This window comes from Clarias gariepinus, chromosome 8, assembly GCF_024256425.1.
Source record: "Clarias gariepinus isolate MV-2021 ecotype Netherlands chromosome 8, CGAR_prim_01v2, whole genome shotgun sequence".
NCBI classification, from domain to species: Eukaryota; Metazoa; Chordata; class Actinopteri; order Siluriformes; family Clariidae; genus Clarias; species Clarias gariepinus.
This window is the reverse complement of record NC_071107.1, coordinates 20,914,867-20,937,426: the sequence shown is the minus strand read 5'-3', so window position 1 is coordinate 20,937,426 and position 22,560 is coordinate 20,914,867. Positions and strand designations below refer to the sequence as shown.

Below are 22,560 nucleotides of genomic sequence, written 5' to 3'. Positions count from 1 at the left end.
GTACAAGCGTTTACGCAAAGTATTTATTCATGAAAACCCCAAACATTCAGAAATCATGTGTCCTACTCTTGCACCTGCGTGCTTGCGTGTGTGCGTGTGTGTTTAATGCAAATCTGTACTTGACTGATTTATCTTTATGGTTGTACTTTTATGGATTAGTGCACATGTACGATCAACCATAACATTAATGATCACTGACAGGTAAAGTGAATAACACTGATTATCTCGTTACACATGGCACCTAGGTGGGACATATTAGTCAGCAAGTGAACATTTTGTCCCTGGAATTGATGTGTTGGTTGCAGCAAACATAAGGATTTAAGCTGATTCTGATAGAAAGGTGCCAGAACACACAGTGTGTTGTGGTTCGTGTATAGCGTATGGCACTGTGTATCTGTAGACCGTTTAGGGTGCCCATGTTGCCTACAATGGGCACGTAAGCATTAGAATTGGACAACAGAGCAATGGAAGTAGGCCTGGTCTGATGAGTCACATATTCTTATACATCATGTGAATGGCTGGGTACAGGGAGGCCACCTGAAGATGCACTATGGCAAGGAAGGCAAGCCCGGGAGTGGATGTTGCTTTAACATGTATCACGTACTTACTGTAAACATTGTTGTCCCTGATGGGAACATGTTTTGGTGTCAAAACGGACACCTACTCAATATGAGGCTCGTCGTCATAATATTATGGCTGATTGTTGTATAAAGAGAATATACTTCTGAGTTTTATTTCCCCAGCCTCTTTTTTTAAATGTGTAAAGCATTGAGCAGACACTGTTATCCAGAGAGACTTACAGAAGTGCTTTGAAGTCATTATCAAAAATACATCCTCCGTCTACTTAACTAGGTCAGGGACTAAGAATACCAGTGAGACAATTTTGTTAAACCTAATCATTTTAATGACATTTAATTAAAGAATTAAAAAGGAAAAAAAAATTAAAAGGAAAAAAAGCTAACACAAACCTATAAATTAAGACAAGCACCTAGTCATTTAATTATGATGAACGTATTGTATACATTAAATGAAGGATAGGTCCGTCTGTCTGTACATAATGATGATGATTGTTCTTAAACCTTTTTTTGGCATAGAAGTAAGTCAAAATAATTTCCACTTAATTTCAGTGGAATTTTTTAGCTTTTACCCTGATACTTCCTGTCATGCTGACAGTTGTTTATGCTCTTGAACTTCGTAGGTTTGTGGGTGTTACTAATAGCAAATGAGCTGTGTCAGGCGTGCACTTTGCACATTAGTTGTAATCTTTCCTACACACACGGGTACGAAGGAAATCATAGTTCAATCATCTGTCAAAATATTGTTGTTAGGTTTGGCTTGCACATAGATTTCTGCACAAATTTACTAAAAAGGTTGATAAATGAAACCAATTAATTTCTGTAACTGTTTTCTTATTCTTAAATAAATGTGGAATTAATTGTATTTGTCTTTTAATATACAGATGCCTGAGTTTATACCCTGGTAGTATATATACTTTTTTCTTTATAGCATTTCATCACATGAACTTGTGCACAGACTGGAGAAAAGCAGGGCATTGCAAGTGAAATGTTTCTCAATCAAAACCTGGTGGGCTTTTAACTTGTGGATAGTTTGAATAGAATAGAATGATGGAATGTTATTCTCTTAAAGCAAAACATAAACATTATTATTTTCTTACTTAAGGTATTAAAACAAACAAATGGCAGACAAATGGCCCCTTATTTCAGTGTTTAGAGCACTGCAGGATTGCCATGTTGATGTCTTGGCCGGATCATGTGCACTGGAGTGGGATTCTTCTAGGATCAAGCCTGGCGAATGCTATTACATTGGCACAGCTTTCTTCCTCTTAGCTGTGCACAAGTGCACTAAATCTGCACTATGAGCCTCTTAGCCAACAAACCAGCTTCATGTGCGAATAGATGTCATCTGTGTGGTGGATAGTTGGTTTAGCTGTAGGGCTACGTGGCCCGACTTCTGAAACCTCACAGGTCATCTATCACTCACAGGCACACTCGGAACCATTTAGCGAGAGATTAAAACTCGAGTCGGACTGACGACGCAACATCCATGGTTTTCATTTTGTCATCATTTAACACGGCAGCTGCTCACGCGGTTAAGTTAAACGTCTTCATTTAGCAGTGGAGTGAATCGTTATTTGCAGCCAGTGTAGTACCCTGGCAGGAAGGACCCTATCAGTCTGGACCCGTTTCATCAGTAGCAACGTACGGAATGGAAAACATGTCTCATCATCCATTTGTATTCTGCCTTGAACTGCCTCAAGCATACCATCAGGCACTCACCATCACATACACACAAAATTCATGAAGGGATGTTTACTACTAACAGCTCTATTAAGTATTAGAAATGGCCTCTCTCTCTCTCTCTCTCTCTCTCTCTCATTTTCTCATTTCCTGTGCAGTGTACAATGGATTTGTCAGTCCATCTATTGCCCTCAATCACCAGTTGAACTGTTCATAGTGCGATGGCACTATGCCTACTGTTTCAGAAGCCTTTTTCCTCTCTTAACAGTATCCTTCATATCATACATTATATCAGTTTCCATTTATGAATTTCTCTCTTACTTTCTGACATTTATTGTCACACCCAGATGAGTGACCGCTCTCTTGCTCATTCACATTCGTGTGTACTTATTTTTAACCTTCCTGTAAGCATGTGCCTCTCAGCAGATTGAGCAGATGACTAGGAGCATTATTTGCATTTAGCTCAGCAAGCCTGAGCTTTAGTTTTGTGGTGTTAGACAAGGAGTGAATTAATGTATTTAGATAGATTTCAATAGGATGTTTCATTTTCTTTCTTTTTTTACATAAAAAGGTGCATTTATATTTAAACTTAAAGATTATGTAATGTTCTCAAGCCTACTGTTTAATATTGTTTTCCTGCAAGAATGTACATATTTGAGCTGATACTACCTTTTCTAATATTTTAGGTTTGAAATCGGTCTGTAATTTATTTCATTCGGGTCTTAATTAGATTTTTTTTTAGAAGAGGCTTAATACCTGCCAACTTTAAGGGTTTAGGATGTGACCTAGATATAATGGATAATTAATAATGTTTAGAAGCGGCTCTCCAACCGTATGCATCACTTCTTTTAAAAATCTGGTTGGGATTGAATCTAACAAGCACGTTGTTGATTTAACCGAGGTGATAAGTCTATACAGCTCTTCCTGTCCTATACCTGTAAAGCACTGAAAATCTAAATGTGAAGCTTTAGACTGGACTGGATCATGAGATGCTATTAGAGGTTGAACCTCCGTTATTTTCTTCCTGATACTATTCGTTTTTTGTTTTTTTTTATTGTAGGAGTCCATAAAGTCTTCACTTTTGAACTGTGATGGTATACTCCCTGCAGGCATCATAGGTTTTGTTAGGCGAGCCACTGTACTTATTAAGAACCTGGGATTGTTTTGGTTTCTTGCTATTAGTCGGCTTAGATGCTTGGCCCTAGCAGCTTTTATTGCCTGTCTATAGCTGCACATACTATCTTTATACGCAATTTGAAAACCTTTTTCAAATTTAGTTTTTTTCCACTTTTGCTCGAGGTTACAGGTTGCTCTCTTTAGGGTGTGAGTATGACTATTGTATCGTGGTGCAAGTGTTTTATCTCTGACTTTTTTTTAATCTAATGGGAGCAACATTGTCCTAACAGGGGTCTAATAAGAAATTGGGACAGATCTGGCAGATTACTTGTGAATCTGTCTTTAGTAGTCGGATTGATATTTCTACCAATTCGATAACGTGGGGAGACACAACTAATCTGTTCTACAGGTAGAGTATATATCAGGAGGTGATGATATGTGATATCATTTTAGGGTAAAATTTCTATATTAGAGACATCTATACAATGGGATATAATTAAATCTAGCATATGATTAAAGCAGCTCCATTTATATTTTGTTAGCATCATCTACATGAATGTTAAAGTCTCCTACTATCAACACTTTGTCAGAGATTACCAATAGGTCTGACAGCAGATGTCCAAACTCTTTAACATATGGCCCCGGGGGGTCTGTACACGGTGGCCAGGGTAAAATATAGCAAGGGTTTATTTTGTATTTCACTGAGTGCAACATTAATTATAAGCACTTCAAATGAGTTAAACCTGGGCCTTGTTTTCTGAGTAACAGTGAGTACATCATTGTTGATAGTTGCGACACCACCACCACCGCGACCAGTTTGACAGGGCTTGTGTTTATACACACACACACGTGCACACGCACACACTACAAGCAACTTGGGAATGCCAATTAACCTAATCTGCATGGTTTTGGACAGTGGGAGAAAACTTGAGTACCTGGAGGAAACCCACCAAGCACGGGAAAAACTTATACACTTATACAAACATATGCACACAGTCCCGATGTAGTAATCAAACCCTCGACACTGGTGGTGCAAGGCCACAGTGCTAAACAATATATACGTCTGTTATATATAATATGATGTGATATGTAATTGTGCCTTTAGGACCCAAGTGCCTTTGTGTATTTTATTATTAGGGCTTTTATTTTGAAGGCTGGCAGTAAAATTTTTTTTTATGTGATAGCACACAATATGCTAGAGTATGTTATCCCCATAACACAAAGCAAATCATTCTGAACTAACCGCGCTATCATTATTTTACTGTATAGACCTCTATAATACAGCAGGGAAAAAGTTTAAGGGTCAGTAAAATATGTTATTATATTTGCCCCTATAAGCATAAACTCTGTTTTAAAAATAAGAGCAAGAGATGATAATTAGCAGAAAACTTTAAGAGGCAGACGCTTGAAATGGGAAATTTCTGGTTTGATGAGCAGTTTTGTTTGTCTGCGGTCATGGAAAATTATAAGTATCCAGTGGGAGGGACTGGAAATGAGTGTAATTGACTAGGAAAGGCCATTAATAAATGCAGCCTTAAGTGTGTTGTGCTAAAGGCTCCTGCCTACTCCTGTAGTGAGATTAGATTTATCCTTGTGGGCCTACCTCAGGGTGCAAGCTGGGTCACACACTGATGGATTTACAGAGCACACGAATTTTGTGCGCGTGTGTGTGTGTGTGTGCATGTTTAAATGTGTAGGGATGCATGTTTTTAAATCTTGTTGGGTACCAATCATAGGAATTTCTGAGCATTTTTATCTTAGGGGGGTGCATGCATGTAGGACTCGAATGCGAGAATCATGTTAAAATACACACAGTGTATTTACAAGTGGAACTAAAGGAATAAATTAGTGTACATTTTGTGCTTAGTCACCACACACACACACGCATGCACAGGGCTGCATTACATGAAAGCTTTGCATCATTGCAGGATTACAGAGCAGTAAACATCTCAGACACAAACAATAAGGACTTACATCTTTTTCCTTGTACAATGCATCTTCATCTCACTAACAGGTTCATTTGTATACCTTGCATTATTTAGATTACTTGCTTGGAATAATTGCATCTATAAATATTATTCGTTAAAAAATCTTGTTTAATGTGTCTATGCCTTTCAAATAAAGGTCAGCACTTCAAACCATATTGATTACTCTTAGGCTTGGGGCAATAAAAGTTCTCTGTGTGCTGCACTGTGAATCAATAGCTAATTGGTCTTGGGCATAGAGAAATTAAGCATGGGCCTGTGGCATGTGTATCTGTGCTATTTAATACTGTCACTTGGTATAAAAATATGTTAGAAGAAATATGTTATTAGAAAATGTTCATTTCCTCAACCAGTTTATGTGATGTGTTTTTATAACATAAGTTAAAGTGCTGCCAATATGTCTATTGCTTTCATCTAAAGTATAACTATGTTTTGTTTTTCCCTCTTTTAGGCAGGGAGTCCAACTTCTGTGAACACTCCTATCGGCTTCTCTAGAACTTCAGTCACACCTTCAAACCAGGACATCTGCAGGTACGGCTTAGCTTGTCCGGATTTTTTTTTGCTTGGACTCAAAGCACATAGTTCTCTCTAATAGATGTGAAAATTATACTTCTAGCAATCACAAAGCTTTCATTCAAAAACTTGTATTTTGACTCATACATTTCTACAGCTTTTGTCAGTTTTTATGTGTCGTATTTTTCTGCTCATTTTTCACATGCTGTGTATTGCATGTTGCACATTTCTGTTTTATTATTCTTTCTGCTTGTCTCTCGTCCCTGCTGCTGTCCTGTGTTTTTGTCTGTTTTTTCGTGTCATGCTGAGCAGTTCTAATGCTAGTGCCCCAGTTCAGGAGCAGGTTTCTAAGAAACCTGTGCAGACTGCTGTGGTTTTACTCAATTCCAGTGATAAAAAACGGGCATCGCAGAGCATCACTATGACAACGCTTTGTCTTGACTCACCCATCAAACCCAAAAATAAATCTGCATTTGGAGCTGAATGGCTTTCACTGTTAAAGCCCTCGGTCAACCTCAGGCCGCACGCCAGCACGCTCAAGTTCTCCAAGTCCCTAAATGACGTGGGTCAGAAAATGGACGGGTTGTGCAGCCTGCACTTCGCTGAACGCACATGCTCAGATGGCGAGCTGCGCTCGGATACCAAAGGGGATGCAGAATGTAATAACCAGGCCAAGACTCTTGTGGTCAAGCTGACTCGCCTGCCTCCTCTCTACCCCACTCAGCACGCCTTCTCTACCACCTATGGCTACTTGAGTGCTCACCCTTCTGACATGCACAAGAGCTCCAATCTGCTGCGCTTCTTCTTTCCATTCCCACGCTCCTCCACAGCATGCAGCCTGCCTCTGGATGAGCTGGCGGCCTGTACCAAGCCAACCAGTGCCTTGCTGGAGATAAATGAAGCATACAGTGAAGAGATGGGTGATGACGATGTGTTTGAAGAGGAGTCTGGATGGAGGCTGAAGGCTGAGGAACAGCCCGCTCCTCTCTGCTACTTGGAGGAGGACGGAGATCTGGATCACTGCTTCTCACCACTGATGGAGAAAACTGGCCCATCCTCGCTATACTCTCTGACTGGGGATTGCTGCAGGTTGGTGAGGCTTTTCCCAGTTTCCCATGTGACCTGTCTAGAGAAAAGTGCTCCGTTTTTAGAATCCCATCATCCCACCTGGGTTTCCAAAAATCCCCAAAACCCCTGTGGCTCCACCTGTTAAACTCCATATGCTGCACTGCTGCCGAGCTACCTTTTGCATTTTCTTTCCTCTGCTAATTAGAGTCAGTCAGAAAAGCGATCCAGTTTAGAAACATTTTCTGTAACACAATTTACCTTTCAAAAGGAAGTAATATTAGGAACACTGATTTGACCACATTCCTGTATGTAATACTGAGCGTTCTAATGTACAGCTGCACTTATTCTACCGTAGAGGTTTACGCGAGAGCACATTCAAGGTGGCCAGGATATATTAGACTCTACATATGGCAGATGGTCAATTTGTGGAGGGTTGCTAGGTTTTATGAGAGAAAGTGGATGTTAAGATCTTATTAGCACGTTGTTCATAACTGGAGAAACACAGGCTGCAAACTGAGCAATTATTCAGCAAACTGAGATTAATGCAGCTTCATAAGCTCATCCTTAAAGCCCATTTCTAAGCCATATAATTGACTTATAGGCGTTATTCACCAATAAATAAATGAAATTCTGATGAAGGAATTGTTTTTTTTTTTTTAATTGTCTGTTTTAATTCAGATGTTTTTTTTGCGGCTTACTTCTTTAAAAATTGTTTAAATCTGCTTTTGTGTATGCACGTCTGAAATTGACTATTATTTCATTCCATGGTTTTTCCATTTACTTATTTCATTCTGTTGTCTTAATGAAAGGATGAAGAGAATGGCTTGTGACTGCCTTTTTTCTTTTTGTGAAATAATGTTTTGTGATACACTCCAGTCATTGCTTGCTTAGTCTATCATTTTACAGATGCATACAACTGCTAATGCCCTTCTTTGCCTTATTTACTTCACAAGATCTGCAAATAACTAGATAGAGAATATGGATCAGTTGCCCTGCCTCGGTGAAGGTGACCTTGACCATAAAATGCAGGGTTTTAGTAATGTTGTGAGAGATATCTGGAGAAACGTTCACACAAGTGTGTATATATATATATATATATATATATATATATATATATATATATATATATACTTGTTTCTACCACTCATAAGATGGATAGTTTAACATTTAATATACACAGATTCTTGTGTAAACTTCTGTGTAAGACTATATCTCTAGAAATATTTCTGCATAAATAGCCTCAAGGATATATTACAGTAAGCTGAGAAATCTGGTCTGATTGTAAAATCATTAGTCAATGTGACACTTCATGGAATACTATTTCTGAAATATAAAAGTGAGGTTTTCAGAGTATACAGATATTAATCTTTCTCTCCAGAGGATCACTTTCAGCCTTTGTATTTAAATCATGTCTACGTGTTTGTATTCGAAGCCTGTTTCATGAATTTAAGATAAGGCTTCAATCTTTTATTCAGCTGAAACGTTGTTCTGTAAAACTGCTAATTTTGATAATGTTGTCAGAGGATGAACAGTCAACACATGGACCCAGGAGCTGTTACCTGAGTTAGTCAGGACAAGATAAAAAAGGGAACACCTTATTAGCGTTAATTGGATTAAGTCTGTCTAGGAAGCTGGAAGTGTGTCATGGGCTTAAGATGTTCTGAGTGAAATAAAGCTGAAGGACAGGATGTTGCCTCTAATGTCCTGTTGTCTGTCTTTGTGCTAAGGATTAAAAAGCCGAATATAGCATAATGCCTTTAAAAGCAGATTTGCTATTCAGTTATGGGTACAGCATATCTAAAGTTTGTTTTTGCTCTTTGAAAAATTTTATACTTATTTTGGTGGTATTATTATTATTATTATTATTATTATTATTATTATTACTTAGGCTAATTGTTGTTTATTTACCATTCTGGCAACCAAGGGTGTTATTGCTTCATGCAAATGTATTTTATTCACTCTGTGCTCTTTACTTTAGAGCTAGTGTGAAAAAAGCATTTGTCACACTCTTTGAATTGCCTCATGTTTCAAAAACAAAAGACTGTTAATGTATGAAAACAAACAGTCTATTGAATTAGAGACCATAATGTGTGTGTGATGTTCAGTGTAGCAGCCATTGCACTTCAGTACCGTTTTTCCTGAAGGTCTAGTGAAGTCTCAACACACATCAGCTCTCTGAATTGGATAGCAAAATGAAATGTCTCCTGCTAACAAATACATATGGCATTAGTGCTGACAGCTGCTAAATGACCTGCTCCTCCACATTAGTCTAAATGCTGCTAAATCTCTGCTATCTCTAAGAAGTCTATGTACCGAATGAGAACTTTTTTGTCGCTTAATCTTGCATGTTGAATTGGATGAGACCAGTCTGGAAATGATCATTATCCTCCTTGTTCGTTGTGGGAAGCTACCCCTTAACACATATGGCGGTGGCATTCATTCTTCTCGTTAATGCTGTCACTGTTGTTTTTAATGCCAAAGAACTGCCTGTCAGAAACACAGTTGGTAAACGAGAGGACGGTTGTCAGATCTAATACGTCTGCCTGAGGAGTGCAATTCTCTGATCCGTGCACACATGTGTTGTTTGCTGTGGGCTTGTTCTTATCTTCTTAAGCCTTCTTTCCCAATCCGGCTCTACTGCAGGCAGCTTTTATAAACCTATAATCAGAAGTGTTGGCTAGGCTTTGAAACTCCTTCAGTATTCTAGAAGCGATTAAAAATCTTCCACAGTTATTGTATTTTACAGCTACTTTCAAAAGAACAGAAAAAAACCCTTTCCCAGTGATATCCCTCCTCTAGCTTTAGGGATGCCTGAAATGCATTGGTTAGATTTAAACTGCTTCAAGAATCACTTTGCTAGATTTCTCAGCAGTTAAAGGGGACAGTCACCATCTTCTCCAGATGAGTGTTGTATTATAATGAGTTATGGCTCTGCTTAAAGCTGAGCATGTTTGCTTGGCAGGCTGTGTGCTTTAGACCATCTACCCAAAATAGTAGCTGAGAAACTGTTCTTTTTTTTTTTTTTTTGCCCTTTTTTTTTACGCCTTTCACACTTTTTATATATATATATATATATATATATATATATATATATATATATATATATAAATAGAACCTATAACCGACCTCCATTCCTCTATCCGAATATTCCCTTTCTTATTTGTAATGGCTTTCTGGTTTGATTTGATTTACAGGCATTACTGGGGATCTTATGTCGAACTTATTGAATATACATCATGAGATCATGAAATCATGAGAGAATGTTTATTTCAAAAGTCCTAAATGTGTTTGCACATTTATCTAAGTGCAGGCTGATTAACTCATGCCCCCATGTGGCTGCTTGTGCAAACTCATGCACAATAAGACATAGGCCTATGTCTACTTTTCTATTTGATCATCTTAAAAAAAAAAAAAAATCATATGATGCTTGCAAACCTGTCAAAATATAAACTTTGATGTTTTGTCAGTGCTGCCAGTTTTTGATCAATTTACAGTGTTTGCAGAGAAAGCAAATATGTAGAAACTTAAAGCTGGCAACGCTGGCAGACATGACTCACATCACATGTCAGATTCACTTCACTGCAGATGATTGGAGATGGAAGGCTTCCACAGTGATTTGCCTGATCAGAGCATTGATGTAACTCCACTTTGGAGGAAAACTTGGTGCATGCTATAGCTTAGATGCAAGATTTCTTTGTGCTGTATGTTTAAAGTCCTTCATGCTCTGTTGCATATATAAATTCTCTATTGTTTTTAAATGTAGGATCTGTCACTGCGAGGGAGATGAGGACAGTCCACTGATCACGCCATGCCACTGCACAGGTAGTCTGCGCTTCGTGCACCAGGCCTGTCTACAACAGTGGATCAAGAGCTCAGACACTCGCTGCTGTGAGCTTTGCAAGTTCGAGTTCATTATGGAGACCAAACTAAAGCCGTTACGCAAGGTAAGCACACACACCACACTGAAGTGGTCTTATTGAGTTCAAAGAGCAGGAGAGTGCGGAGCTTTTTTTGGATTGATTACAGATTACAAATGTTTCTCTTTCATTCATACTACTTGACCCAACCAAGCAGGGGTTCATTCGTCCAATGTACAGTAACAATCCCACTTTCTCCCAGACGACAGTTTTTAACGGAAGCAAATCAGCAAATTTATTAGCAGAAGTCCAAACAGGAATCAAGTATCAATTGTTGCAGATCGTCTTTTTAATCACATTTCTTGTGATTGTCTCCTCCAGACGATCGAGAAATCAGGGTTTCAACCAGTTTTGTCGTGGGCTTTCAGCTTTTAAAAAGCTGCTGTAGAAACACATCAAGGACAGGAGTCTGTCATTTATACAAGGTAACAGTATGGCCACAATACCACCATACTGGCCTTGTTCACAGTGACTGCGTTCTCTGAATGTGCTGTCGTTCTCAAACATCTTCTGACACAGTGTTGTGGTAGATTGCTATCAGTCGCTCATTTCCAGATCGCAGTAAATGCAATGCTTTTAGTTCTAGCAGATGTATAAACTTGAACCTGTATAAAGTTGAACATGTTTCCACGACAACAGTGGAAGGTTGAGGTAACCGGCAATAAGGATGGATAATTACTTGTAAGAGCTCCTTTTTTGCAGCACCCAGCTCATCTTAGCAAAGAAGCTCACTATAATATCAGTGAATGTGACATAACTACAAATTTAACAGGTTTAGTTAGCTGGTTTGCTAACATGACTAATTTCTATTGCTTTAACCGATGCAGTTCATGTAAAACCTACTTCAGATAACAAGGTGAAGCTAGATTTGCAAGCGAAAACAGTACATCTTGGGAATCCCCACAAAAACTAAACCTTGAGTTTCTCTTTATAAACACTGCATTTTATGAGATTTTATGAGATTTTATGAGATGGAGACTACCAGTCAAAAGTTTAGACACACCTTCCAATTCTGTGGTCTTTCCTGATTTTTATTTATTTATACATTGCACATCTTTTGAACAGTTGATATTGAGATGTGTCTGCTACTTATGCTCTGTGAAGCATAACGGCTCTAATCTGAGGTGCTGTTAATTGGTGATTTTTGCAGCTGTTAATTTTAAATTAACATCTCTTTTGCAGCAGAGGTAAGTTTTGGTCTTGCTTTCCTGCGATGGTCTTCTTGAGAGCCAGTTTCATCATGGTGTTTGATAGGTTTTGCAGATGCACTTGACAGTACAGTACTGTTCTTACAAGAACTGTTTCGGAACAGCTGACCTTCATGTCTTAAATAATACTGACTGTTGTTGTTGTTACTAAATTACCTAATTCCATGTGTTATTTCTTAGTTTTGACATCCCAGTATTTTTCTAGAACGTAAAAAATAAATCACAAAACCAAAGACATTAAATTAGAAGGTGTGTACGTATGTCTGGTTGTTGTGGCATCATTTAGCCGCTAACAGTAAGCCAAGGCATGGATAATATTTTAGCTGATAATATAATAATAATTCAATGCATTAATACAATTCTTGACTCATTTTTCATTCCGATTATAACAAGTAGTGGCAGCTACTTGCTTCTTTTTTTGCTCATTGTCTTTTTGTTCTCAACTATCAGTGTTGATATTTTTTTTGTCTGGACTGCAGTGAAAGTATCCATGATTTAAATACATTCTGTCACTAACTGCTTAGAGCAGAAGCTTTTAGGAACATCATAGTGCTGTCCTTGATGATTTCTGTCTGTTTAGTGAGTCAATGTTCTATTTTGTTCAGGCCATAAGGTGTATCTATTTGACACACTCTTTTGAAGAAATCACATACTGTACTCTTATGTCAGAGAAAAAAGAAAAAAAACAACCTGCATTTAGCAGTTTAATTTAATTATATACAGTATATCGTTTTATTATTTAGGCTTTGTGACACTTTATTGTAACACAGGCCATGAAGCTGCAGCTGTAAGATAGCGAGATTACATAGTAAGCTCCATCAAATATTTATTGTAGGGTTATAGTGGAAAGGCCAGGTGTAAGCTGAATGCAGTAATCTGTAATGCAATACAGCACAGTCGACGTGATGTAAACTCTGTTTGTTATGCCATCAATAAGGGGGTAAATGCCATCTGCTGTTGTTGTACATTTGTCAAAGAAAATGTCCAGATCCCAGGCTGAGCTCATGCCCTCATTTCTGTCTCTATAGTGGGAGAAGCTGCAGATGACCGCCAGCGAGAGGAGGAAGATCATGTGCTCAGTCACTTTCCATGTTATTGCCATTACATGCGTGGTCTGGTCACTGTACGTCCTAATAGACCGCACTGCGGAGGAGATCAAACAAGGTCAGCTGCCTCTGCCAGCTCCCTCTCCTCTCCCTAACCTTTTACACCATCGTCTTATTGTTCAGCTCTGTTTGGAGATGTTACTGTAGGTTCATGTTGTTTGCATTGAAATGCCCGTTACTGAAAGGAAAATTAAGAGTGTGCAGTGTTAATGATGCCTTTCTTCTAACTAATATATGAACAGCTATGTTGTTCTGAAACAAACATTTAGTATTATTCTTAAATAATATATAAACATGTAAATACGTAATTTAACTGACATTAGACTACAGTACCCTCCCCACTTTCTTATGCCTCCTGCTTCCACCTGTAGCAAAATAGTAATGAACTTTTTTTAACCACGCAGCCCGGAGAATACCAGGTAAATGCTTTCTCCTTTAACATCTGATTTGTCTTTTCTCTGACTCTAGTTCTTACTCCGCATATATCTACATTTCTAATTCTTTTGCCTATTTTCTGCTCAAACTTTTACTTTCTTCTTCTTTTCCTATCTGATCCACCTTTTTTTCTGCTAAAATGTCTGACTCTTTTGTACCTCTACTTTTCCTTACCTTCAACTTTCTGCCTGCTAGAGATTCACCCATCATTTTGAGCCATAAATGCTAATTGGTTAGTGAAATCTAAATAATATGCACTGCATGTGCTCCTTGTGCTTCGAATATGGTGGTAAAAAGGAATTTGCAGCACTCTTTGGAGTACAGCACCTTACTGCAGCCTAGCCACTGATTCACATTTTATTTGAAACATAAATAAAGTATAATCAGCAACATGCAAATATAAGCTGCTTGATCAAGAGAGAGAAAACTCGAATTAGGTCAAGACAAACATCTCTATCCTAAATTTCACATAAATAACAGCCATCTGTGTTTCAAATGATAAAAGGCTGGGATAATGTAAACATAGTTTAGTTGCCTTGGTAACAAACAAAGAACAACAAATATCCAAAACTATCTTCTTTTTCACTTATAGCATATTGAGCTTTCTCAGGAGAGCAGCATGCATCGATCAGCAATAACATTAAAAACACCTGCCTAAATTTGAGTAGAAATTTAGTACACTTGTACACCCCCACTTGTGCCAGCAAAACAGATCTGACCTGTACATTAGCAGCACATCCTATTAAGTTCTAAGGTGGGGTCATTAATGTGCACTGTCCTGCTGAAAGAGGCAACTGTCATTAGGGAATAATTGTGTCATGAAAAGGTGCCGTTTTTATGCACTTTAGTTAGGTGAGTCAAAGTAATGTCCATACTAATGTCAGGACCCAAAGTTTACCAGCAGAACATTGCCCAGAGCCTCTCTCTGCCTGCACTGGTGGCTTTCCATAGTGCATCCTGGTCCTTTTCTACAACACACATCCATCCAGCCATCCATGTGAGGTTAAACAAAGGTGATTCATCCGACCAGGCCACCTTCTACTATGGCTCAATGTGCCCTTTACAGCCACTTTCAGCAGTGTACATGGATCATCTAGCCATCCCAATTTGGCCCTTGTTGTTTCCAACGCATCAACAGAATATTAATTTATCCCACCAATTGACAGGTGCCATTATAACAAGGTAACAATGTTAATCATTTCATCAGTTTGTGGTTTTAAGGTTATGGCTGATCTTAGGAGTCACCCCGATTTCTTAGCTCTATTCCTACTCGCCATGTCAGGAATACTAAAGCTGCACCTAGGTCTAAATTACAGAGCTTCCCAAAGCAGTACCGATTAAATGGATTATATTCCATGTTTTGGATTACCTTGTGGGGTAGCTCGCAGTTGACAGTAATGATTTATCACATTATTGTCCCTTCACAATCTGATTAGTGATAACTGCAGATGGGAAGGTGATATGCTCAAAATGAAAGTGAAAATGATATATTTAAATATGTTTTCCTGTCAAAGACACCGTGAACCTTTAAAATGTATCCTACCATGGTAATTCTTTAGAACGTCCTTCACTGCTTCTGATCAGATCATTTGTCATTTTAAAGAAAATCAACTGTCATAGGAATGACTCTACTGGAACATTGTTAGAACAGGAAAACAGGGTGGTATTCCTAGCTTGGTATTTCTAGAAGTCAGGATTAGTTTTTAAATGTAAATATTTTTTTCGTATTTTTTTTAATCCAAAATAACGCTAGGATGACATTAAATAAGAAATCTGGGTCTGTTACCGAAACATTTTTCAGGAATTCCAGTGCCAGAATGACATTAATAAAATATATAGAATAGTCCAGAATCATACTGTATTTGTGCACAGAAATGATGCGGTGTTTTTTAGCAAGTGTCATTTTGTGGTTTTTGAGAGCTTATGACTTCTCCTGAAATGATGGTATTATACATTTCAGTATGTGCTTCTCTTCCAATAATTAAAACAAAAAAAATAATTTATTATAATAAATGTAATCTTATTCGTTTTGTCAAAATTTTTTAATTCTTACAATACTTTGAGACTGCCAAAATGTTTTATCTTTTGTTTCTATATTATTATAACATATGTTCATTTAGTATGTTCATACAGTATGTTATTCGTGGTATTATTCGAAGCTATGAAGCTCTTGTCCTGTTTTCCGCAGGGATTTTGGAGTGGCCTTTCTGGACCAAGCTTGTGGTAGTGGCCATCGGCTTCACAGGCGGACTGGTTTTCATGTATGTGCAATGCAAAGTCTATATCCAGCTGTGGAGGAGACTTAAGGCCTACAACAGGGTGATATATGTGCAAAACCGGCCAGAGACCTATAAAAAGACTATTTTCGATAAACCTGTACTTATGGAGCCAAACTTGGAAAATAAAGAGGGTTTTGGACCAGCGCAGTCAGACACAAACTCTTCACAGTATACAGAGACTGAGGACTACAGCATGGAGATACTGCATGTGTGAGCAGCGCATCCTCAACCCAATTCCATGGGAACAGATGATGCTCTGCCTCCTGCCAGGGTACAGGTGGCACCACAGCGCACTGGGCAGAGTTAACTGAGATGGAACTCCTTCTGTTTTTTAGGTGTTTTCTTTGTTTTGTCTGTTCTGTTTCTGTAAGTTGTTGGCTAGCCATTACGAGTCGGTGTGCATCAGGTCCAATTACTGCCATTGTACTGCTCTTGTAGGAGATGTTTGAAGCACCACTCGAGCTGTGTGCATCTCTGCTCACCGTGTGTGTGAGTATGTGTCTCTGCGCTGGTTCTAATGGAATCCTTAATGCATTTAAGCACTTTTTAGTTCCTCTTTCAAGGTTTTCCTGTTTTAATACTCATACATTTATACATACACAAGGAAAAATACAAGCTTGAAGATCTGAGAGTTTTTCTCACATTTTATATGACATTTTTTATTCCCACACAAACTTTGGATGTAAAAACTGGAAATTTAAGGAGTTATAAGGGGAAAATGGACATGTTTTTGGAGTGTTCATGCCATCTTTCATAAAAAAAAAAAGATTTTCTGAGTTGATCTGTCTTTTTCATTTGTTTTATCTGATATTTAACTTATTCTAAAGGTGATACTTATTCAAAATTAAATTAATGATTATCTAACAAGGGCTAGAGCCACTAAAGCTGCTTGCAGTGTTTTAGCATATTTGCTAGTGCTGTAACTTGTGACGGGCCCATCGATGATACACTGACCACTAGCTATGCTATAGTTTCTGACCAGGCTATTAGCCCTTAAGTGTTCCTTCTGAGGGCTCTAAACTGCAGCAGATTTTTCAAATCTCATCCATTACCAGTTAGAGGACGTTTTTCTGCAGAGATCAAATTACTTGTAGCATCACAACAACTTTCAAGATGAGTCGTGTTTTCTAAACTTGAGTGATTCTTTATGTTGAGTCTTTGTTTTCAACACTTTACTTAAAAATTTTGTTTCCTTTGGTCTTAGTTGAAGAGTACCTTATTTTTCTAACCCAGTAGGACAGTTTTTTATTCGTGGTTTTCGAGCTTCATTTTGATCCCATAACCATACACACTTTTACATGACATAATTGGTTAACCTGTAGCCTCAAAGATTTTGCTGTATTCCTTTTGTCATTATAGTTCTTCATCCATATTTAAATTATAATTTCAGCATGTATGACCTTAGCATATGATGTTTTAATAATGACAACAAATTGATCAATCTAGAACAAATCTACATAATCTGTAGAATTTGTTGCATGGTGTCCCAAAATAACTTTCTTTTTTTTTTTTTTTTAGCTCTTTCTCTTAAAAGATACACAATGTTGTAAGGATGTTACAGTTATAAACGTTATAAAATTTCCACATTAGCTGTGACTTTCGCTATTTCCTCATGCAGTGTTTTTGATAGGACTGATCACATTCATCTTCCTCATTACATTAGAATGTCGGTGCAAACCTAAAATCAGAGCATACTTCTGCCATCTAGTGGCACAAGTCACATTTTACCTTTTCTTATCCGGATTTTTAAGTACCAAGAAAGTTTGGTGCAATTTAAGCAAAATGAGCAAAAAGTGCAATTACAGTTTGTTGGCGGGATCATTCTTGCAGTCCTTTTCCACTTTTCACATAGAGTTTTGAATTTCACACTTTATGCAAATAACACTACAGGTTTGATATTGCACAGCTGATATAATATTCTCTGATCCTTGAAATCCTTGATGCTTGTGTAGGGAAGTGTGGATCTCAACTGTCTTCTGCTTTGCTACATGGCGACTGCGGGAATGCCCTTTACAAGCTTGTAAATCCTAACGAGCGCAGTTTTTGCACAACTGCAGCCTGGCGTCCTTTATGATTTAATCTAATTTTACTTTGTGGTTTAGAAATCAATGTATAGATGGGTTTTTGTTAGGTGAACAGGAGCTGGCTCCTTTAACTGTGGGACCGCTGACAATTTATGGAATTAAGCTTCAACTGTAGTATTTTTTGGACAAGGTATGATTTGGAAAATTTTTGGATTGTAATTCTGCATATGCCTTGTCAGGTGTCAGCTTTGCTGAATCGCTGCACTGCGTCTGCATTGTTTAGCATTGATCTGTTGCAGTATTTGTATTGTTTGTCTCTCTTCATTGCTGCAGGTTGCTAGTTGTTGAGCTCTGATGATCACATGATCAATCATGCTTACTAACACATACAGAAGACACGTGCTTAGAAAGTGTTTCTTGCAAACTGCAATTTATTGCTACTGAATCAACTTGAATGTGGTCAACATGACTGTTTCCTAGCCCTGTCTTGTTCCATTTTTCTCTTTGTGACTTTTCTTTCAACAGTAAAAATATTTTTTTTTCATAATGTTTTTAATGAAATCTTGATGTGCTTTGTTTTCTTTATTTTCACATATTTGATTATATAGACTGTAAACCAACCAAATAAAATGAAGTAAACCTATACATTGTTGCAAATGAGACATTTTGTTTTTTCTCCACACTCTGTACTACTGTTATAAATTGGTAGTTGCTTTGACATGGCACTGCCTAATAATTTCGAACGGTTTATTGGAATATAAATTTCCTCAGTTTCCTCATGGCTACTTTGTCATCAAGGCCTTTCGCAAGCACTGTGTCGAAATAGAGAAGCAGTAGACCTAATTGAACACATTGCCATGGCTTTCTCAGTAGCTAAATATGGTTTTGTGAAACTGAAAAGACTGTAATTTACATGTATAGTTTTGTATTTTGTGTATCTGTACATTTTTTCCTCAGTATTACGCTTTTAAAAGGTTGACTTTAAGTTTCTTAATTGAGATGTAAGTGATGTTGTTTCGTGTTTTTAAGGGGAGATTAAATGGAGCAATAAAATAAACCCTTGATGAAACCAGCAGCTGGATGTCTACTTAAGTTGCTCCTAAAGCGGAAGTTCACACCGAGCATTACATTAACATTCACAGTGCCTTTGGGAGTCATAAACTTAGAGCCTTACACAGAAATTTTAAAAATGAGTGCTTGTTTAATAGCTGAATGAGACTTCCAAAAACCTCAACAAGACCTATTTTTTATTGGCCTTTGGCTTTTGAGGCAGCCAATCATGCATTGGCCTCACCTCAGTGTACAAATTCATGATCCAGGTTAAGGGCTTCATCAGACATCAGAATGGAGATTGAAAAAGCAATATACACTGCCTGACCCCCCCAAAAAGTTGCCTTTTTAGAAGGGTCAAATTATTTACTGCATAATACAAAAAAAATCAAGGAGATTCGAAATGACGAATTGGGTTAAGGACTGTCTAAAGTGTATTATTTAAAAGTCCTTAAAGAAATGTGGTGAGATCATAAAATCATGAACAGCCATAATTATATTTTAAAAAATGATAGCTATGTTTAAAAAAGAGCATTTCCACATGCACAGTGTGACAAGAACTCATAGGATTACGCCTAAACAGCTGTGTGTTCATCAGAAAACCACTTCCTAATGAGACTAATTAAAAAAAGAAAACATCCATAGTGCTCAGTGGACACGCCTCTGAAGGCAGTGTTAGTTTCTGGGGTTGCTTCAGTTGGTCAGGATTAGGATTAACAATGTTATGTAGAATTACAATTAGGTCAGCTAATGACCTGAAAGTACTAAATGATCAGGGTATCACATTTATGGAGTTTCTTTTACATGATGGCACAGACATATTCCAGGAGACAGATTGAAAAAGAGTGGTTCTGGGAGCATGTCGAATCATTTTCAAACATGAATTGCCATATGGCATAGTGTAAGCAAAGCTAATAGCAACTGAATAAAATCTTGAAGTGTCTTTTTTTTTTTTTTTTGCCAATCCGTGCATCTTGTGCATAGTTGTTAGTGCTAATGACTGGTTCCAAGAGAGGTCTAAAGAGAATTGTTTAACAGGATCAAGCTGCAAATAAGGGGAAAAAAAATATTAATATTGGCTCTTTTGAACCAATGCTAAATTTCAACACAAAATTGCATCATTATAAAATACAGGAAATTGATTTAGTCTTCTATTTCCTGTTAATTCCCACAAACTCTGTGTTGAAACTTCATTTGCTTCAGAAATATTTTCCACACCTAATTTGCAGTGTTTGATGACTCTGATCACACTGCAGGAGATATGGTGTCCACAGCCCTCAAACACAGCTATGACATGACAGGCCCTTGAAAGTAATCGCTAAACCCACAATCAACCAATCACATGGCAGCAACACGATGCTGTTAAACTTCCTGTCACATGTAAGTAAAAATGTACATGTCCATGATCCACAACTATAATATACTGTGGCTTTTACCTTGTATGGAGTGTGTGCTAGCTGTGTGCACAGTTTGGTTTTGGTCATTGCAGACCACAACACACAATCTTCACTGAAGCTCAATAAAAACAGCATTTTGTGGCTTTCTCTTAGGATAAGCATATTTAGTGTAAAAAGCTTGTTGTTACACCCTGTCAAGTCTAATAATTCCTAACTTAGTAAAGTTTTGGCATCACTAACCGCAGAAGCATTTGCTTGCACAGATGTCTGAAATAATCTGTTTCTCTGTAAACTTTGTGTAATTGCACTACGATCTGCACTCAATTTCAGTCCGATCTGAAAACGCCAAGGTGCACAGGACCAAGCATACATACACTCCAAACTTTGTTCATACATTTAACTGTCATATCTACACCATACTTTATACATAAGGCCAAGTTTAGGCCAACCCATGTGCAGTCTGCAGTGTTTAGATCTGCCGAGAATGCTAGTCTAGATAGTCTATTTATGCCTTCTGTGGGGAGGTGAGTAAAACAAAATTGCTGGCAGACATCTAGATACTGTCTAAATTTCATTGATTCTTTTTTTCTTCTCTCTGAAAATGTGAATGAGCACTATACTATACTATACTGTACTTTACAATACTATATTGTACATTACTATACAAAACTATACTATACTATACAATACTATACTATATTGTACACTACTATACAGACCTATATACTATACTGTACTATATAATATACCATACAATACTATACTACACACTATACTGCACCTATATAATACACTGCTATACTATACTATACTACACTATACTACACTATACTATACTATACTATACTATACTATACTATACTCCTATAATTCTACATCATAAATAGCCACATGGACACTTTATACTGTAATGACATGCCACTTTAAAAATTACTTTCCTTCATGTTTATTCTGTATTGTAGGTTTTCTCCTATAATATGTAATTATCCATTTTCTTGTATGAAGTTCTTTTTTTTAAGAGAGATAATAAATTAATGTATCCTGAACTTTTATTTTGAAATATTTGACTTCATGACCGGATATCCTGTAGTTGGTGCTTTAAGGCATGTGTTGATGTTAGTGCCCTCTAGCAGGATGGAATTGGTTGTGCTACTCCTGTAATCTCCATTCATCTAAGAACTTCTGAAGTCCATCTAGGGACCCTGGGGGCAAATGGTGACCATTGTATTTATTCCTATTTTGTAGGACCATGGAGGGACCTTAAGTCAAGACACTCAAGACACTTTATGCACACACTACGGGCAATTTTAATGTTTTTGGACTGTGGGAGGAAACCCATTAACCACAGGGAGAACATGCAAACTCCATGCATGCAGAACCAACATGGGAATCGAACCCAGGACCTGAAGGTGCAAGGTGACAGTGCTAACCACTAAGCCACCATAACTGGGAATAACCGATAAGAAATGATATGATGATATGTATGGTGAACTAGTAGTTCATACCATAATATACAATAGTATTACCATGGAACATTAGACCTTACGGTGTTAGGCAACATAGGGCTTTAAAAGTACCAGGTTAAGTACTACGGCACTTCTGTCAGTACCATGGTAGTACTCGTGGTACTGTGCCCCATCCTTTGGAAAATGCCACGGTAGGTACTGTGAACCTTCAGTGGGTATACCATGGTAACATTTCTTATGGGTAGCTTTGTAAAGGCACTGACCCGGTGTTTAAATACTACTGACTCATTTGGTAATGTTATCGTATGAATTAGTATTAACAGTATTGCTGTTTTCATTTAACTTATAATGCCAGTTCATGTCGGACCACATAACCTGATCCCATCATTAATTATTTTTGTATAACAGCATGCCCACAATGCTAAATAACTGTTACTGTAATCCTGTATAGTGGCCTAAATAAATGTTTTTTCCTAACATTTGTAAAGAGAGGCCATATGGGACATTATCCTCTTACAATTAGCAATTCATCAAAATTGCAATTAATAATTGAAATGTTAAGATTATTCAAAATGTTGTGTACTAACAGTTTCAGGTCCCCATGGTTTATTATACGGTCATTAATTTAACACTATAATGAAAACGTAGGCATAAAAATGAGAGGGACACAACTGTTAGTGAGTGTGTACTGTCCTCCACCATGCTGGAAGAAGGAAGAAACCTTGAGAGGAACCAGAC

General features: G+C 37.6%; 1 protein-coding gene across 3 annotated transcripts in view; it reads left to right on the top strand.

Moving 5' to 3' along the window:
• marchf8 (membrane-associated ring finger (C3HC4) 8) overlaps positions 1–18,984 on the top strand; it is a 90,588-nt gene extending 71,604 nt beyond the window's left edge. Inside the window, exons 4-9 of one of the 3 annotated variants that reach the window (XM_053501628.1) lie at positions 5,811–5,890; positions 6,185–6,961; positions 10,704–10,884; positions 13,094–13,229; positions 13,576–13,590; positions 15,795–18,984. In XM_053501628.1, coding sequence (XP_053357603.1) covers positions 5,811–5,890; positions 6,185–6,961; positions 10,704–10,884; positions 13,094–13,229; positions 13,576–13,590; positions 15,795–16,099 — 1,494 coding nt within the window. In that variant the 3' untranslated portion in view covers positions 16,100–18,984. Of the gene's footprint in view, positions 1–5,810; positions 5,891–5,946; positions 6,962–10,703; positions 10,885–13,093; positions 13,230–13,575; positions 13,591–15,794 lie in introns of those variants that run through there. The other 2 variants (XM_053501627.1, XM_053501626.1) reach the window with 2 other exon arrangements.
• Positions 18,985–22,560: the final 3,576 nt, after the last annotated feature.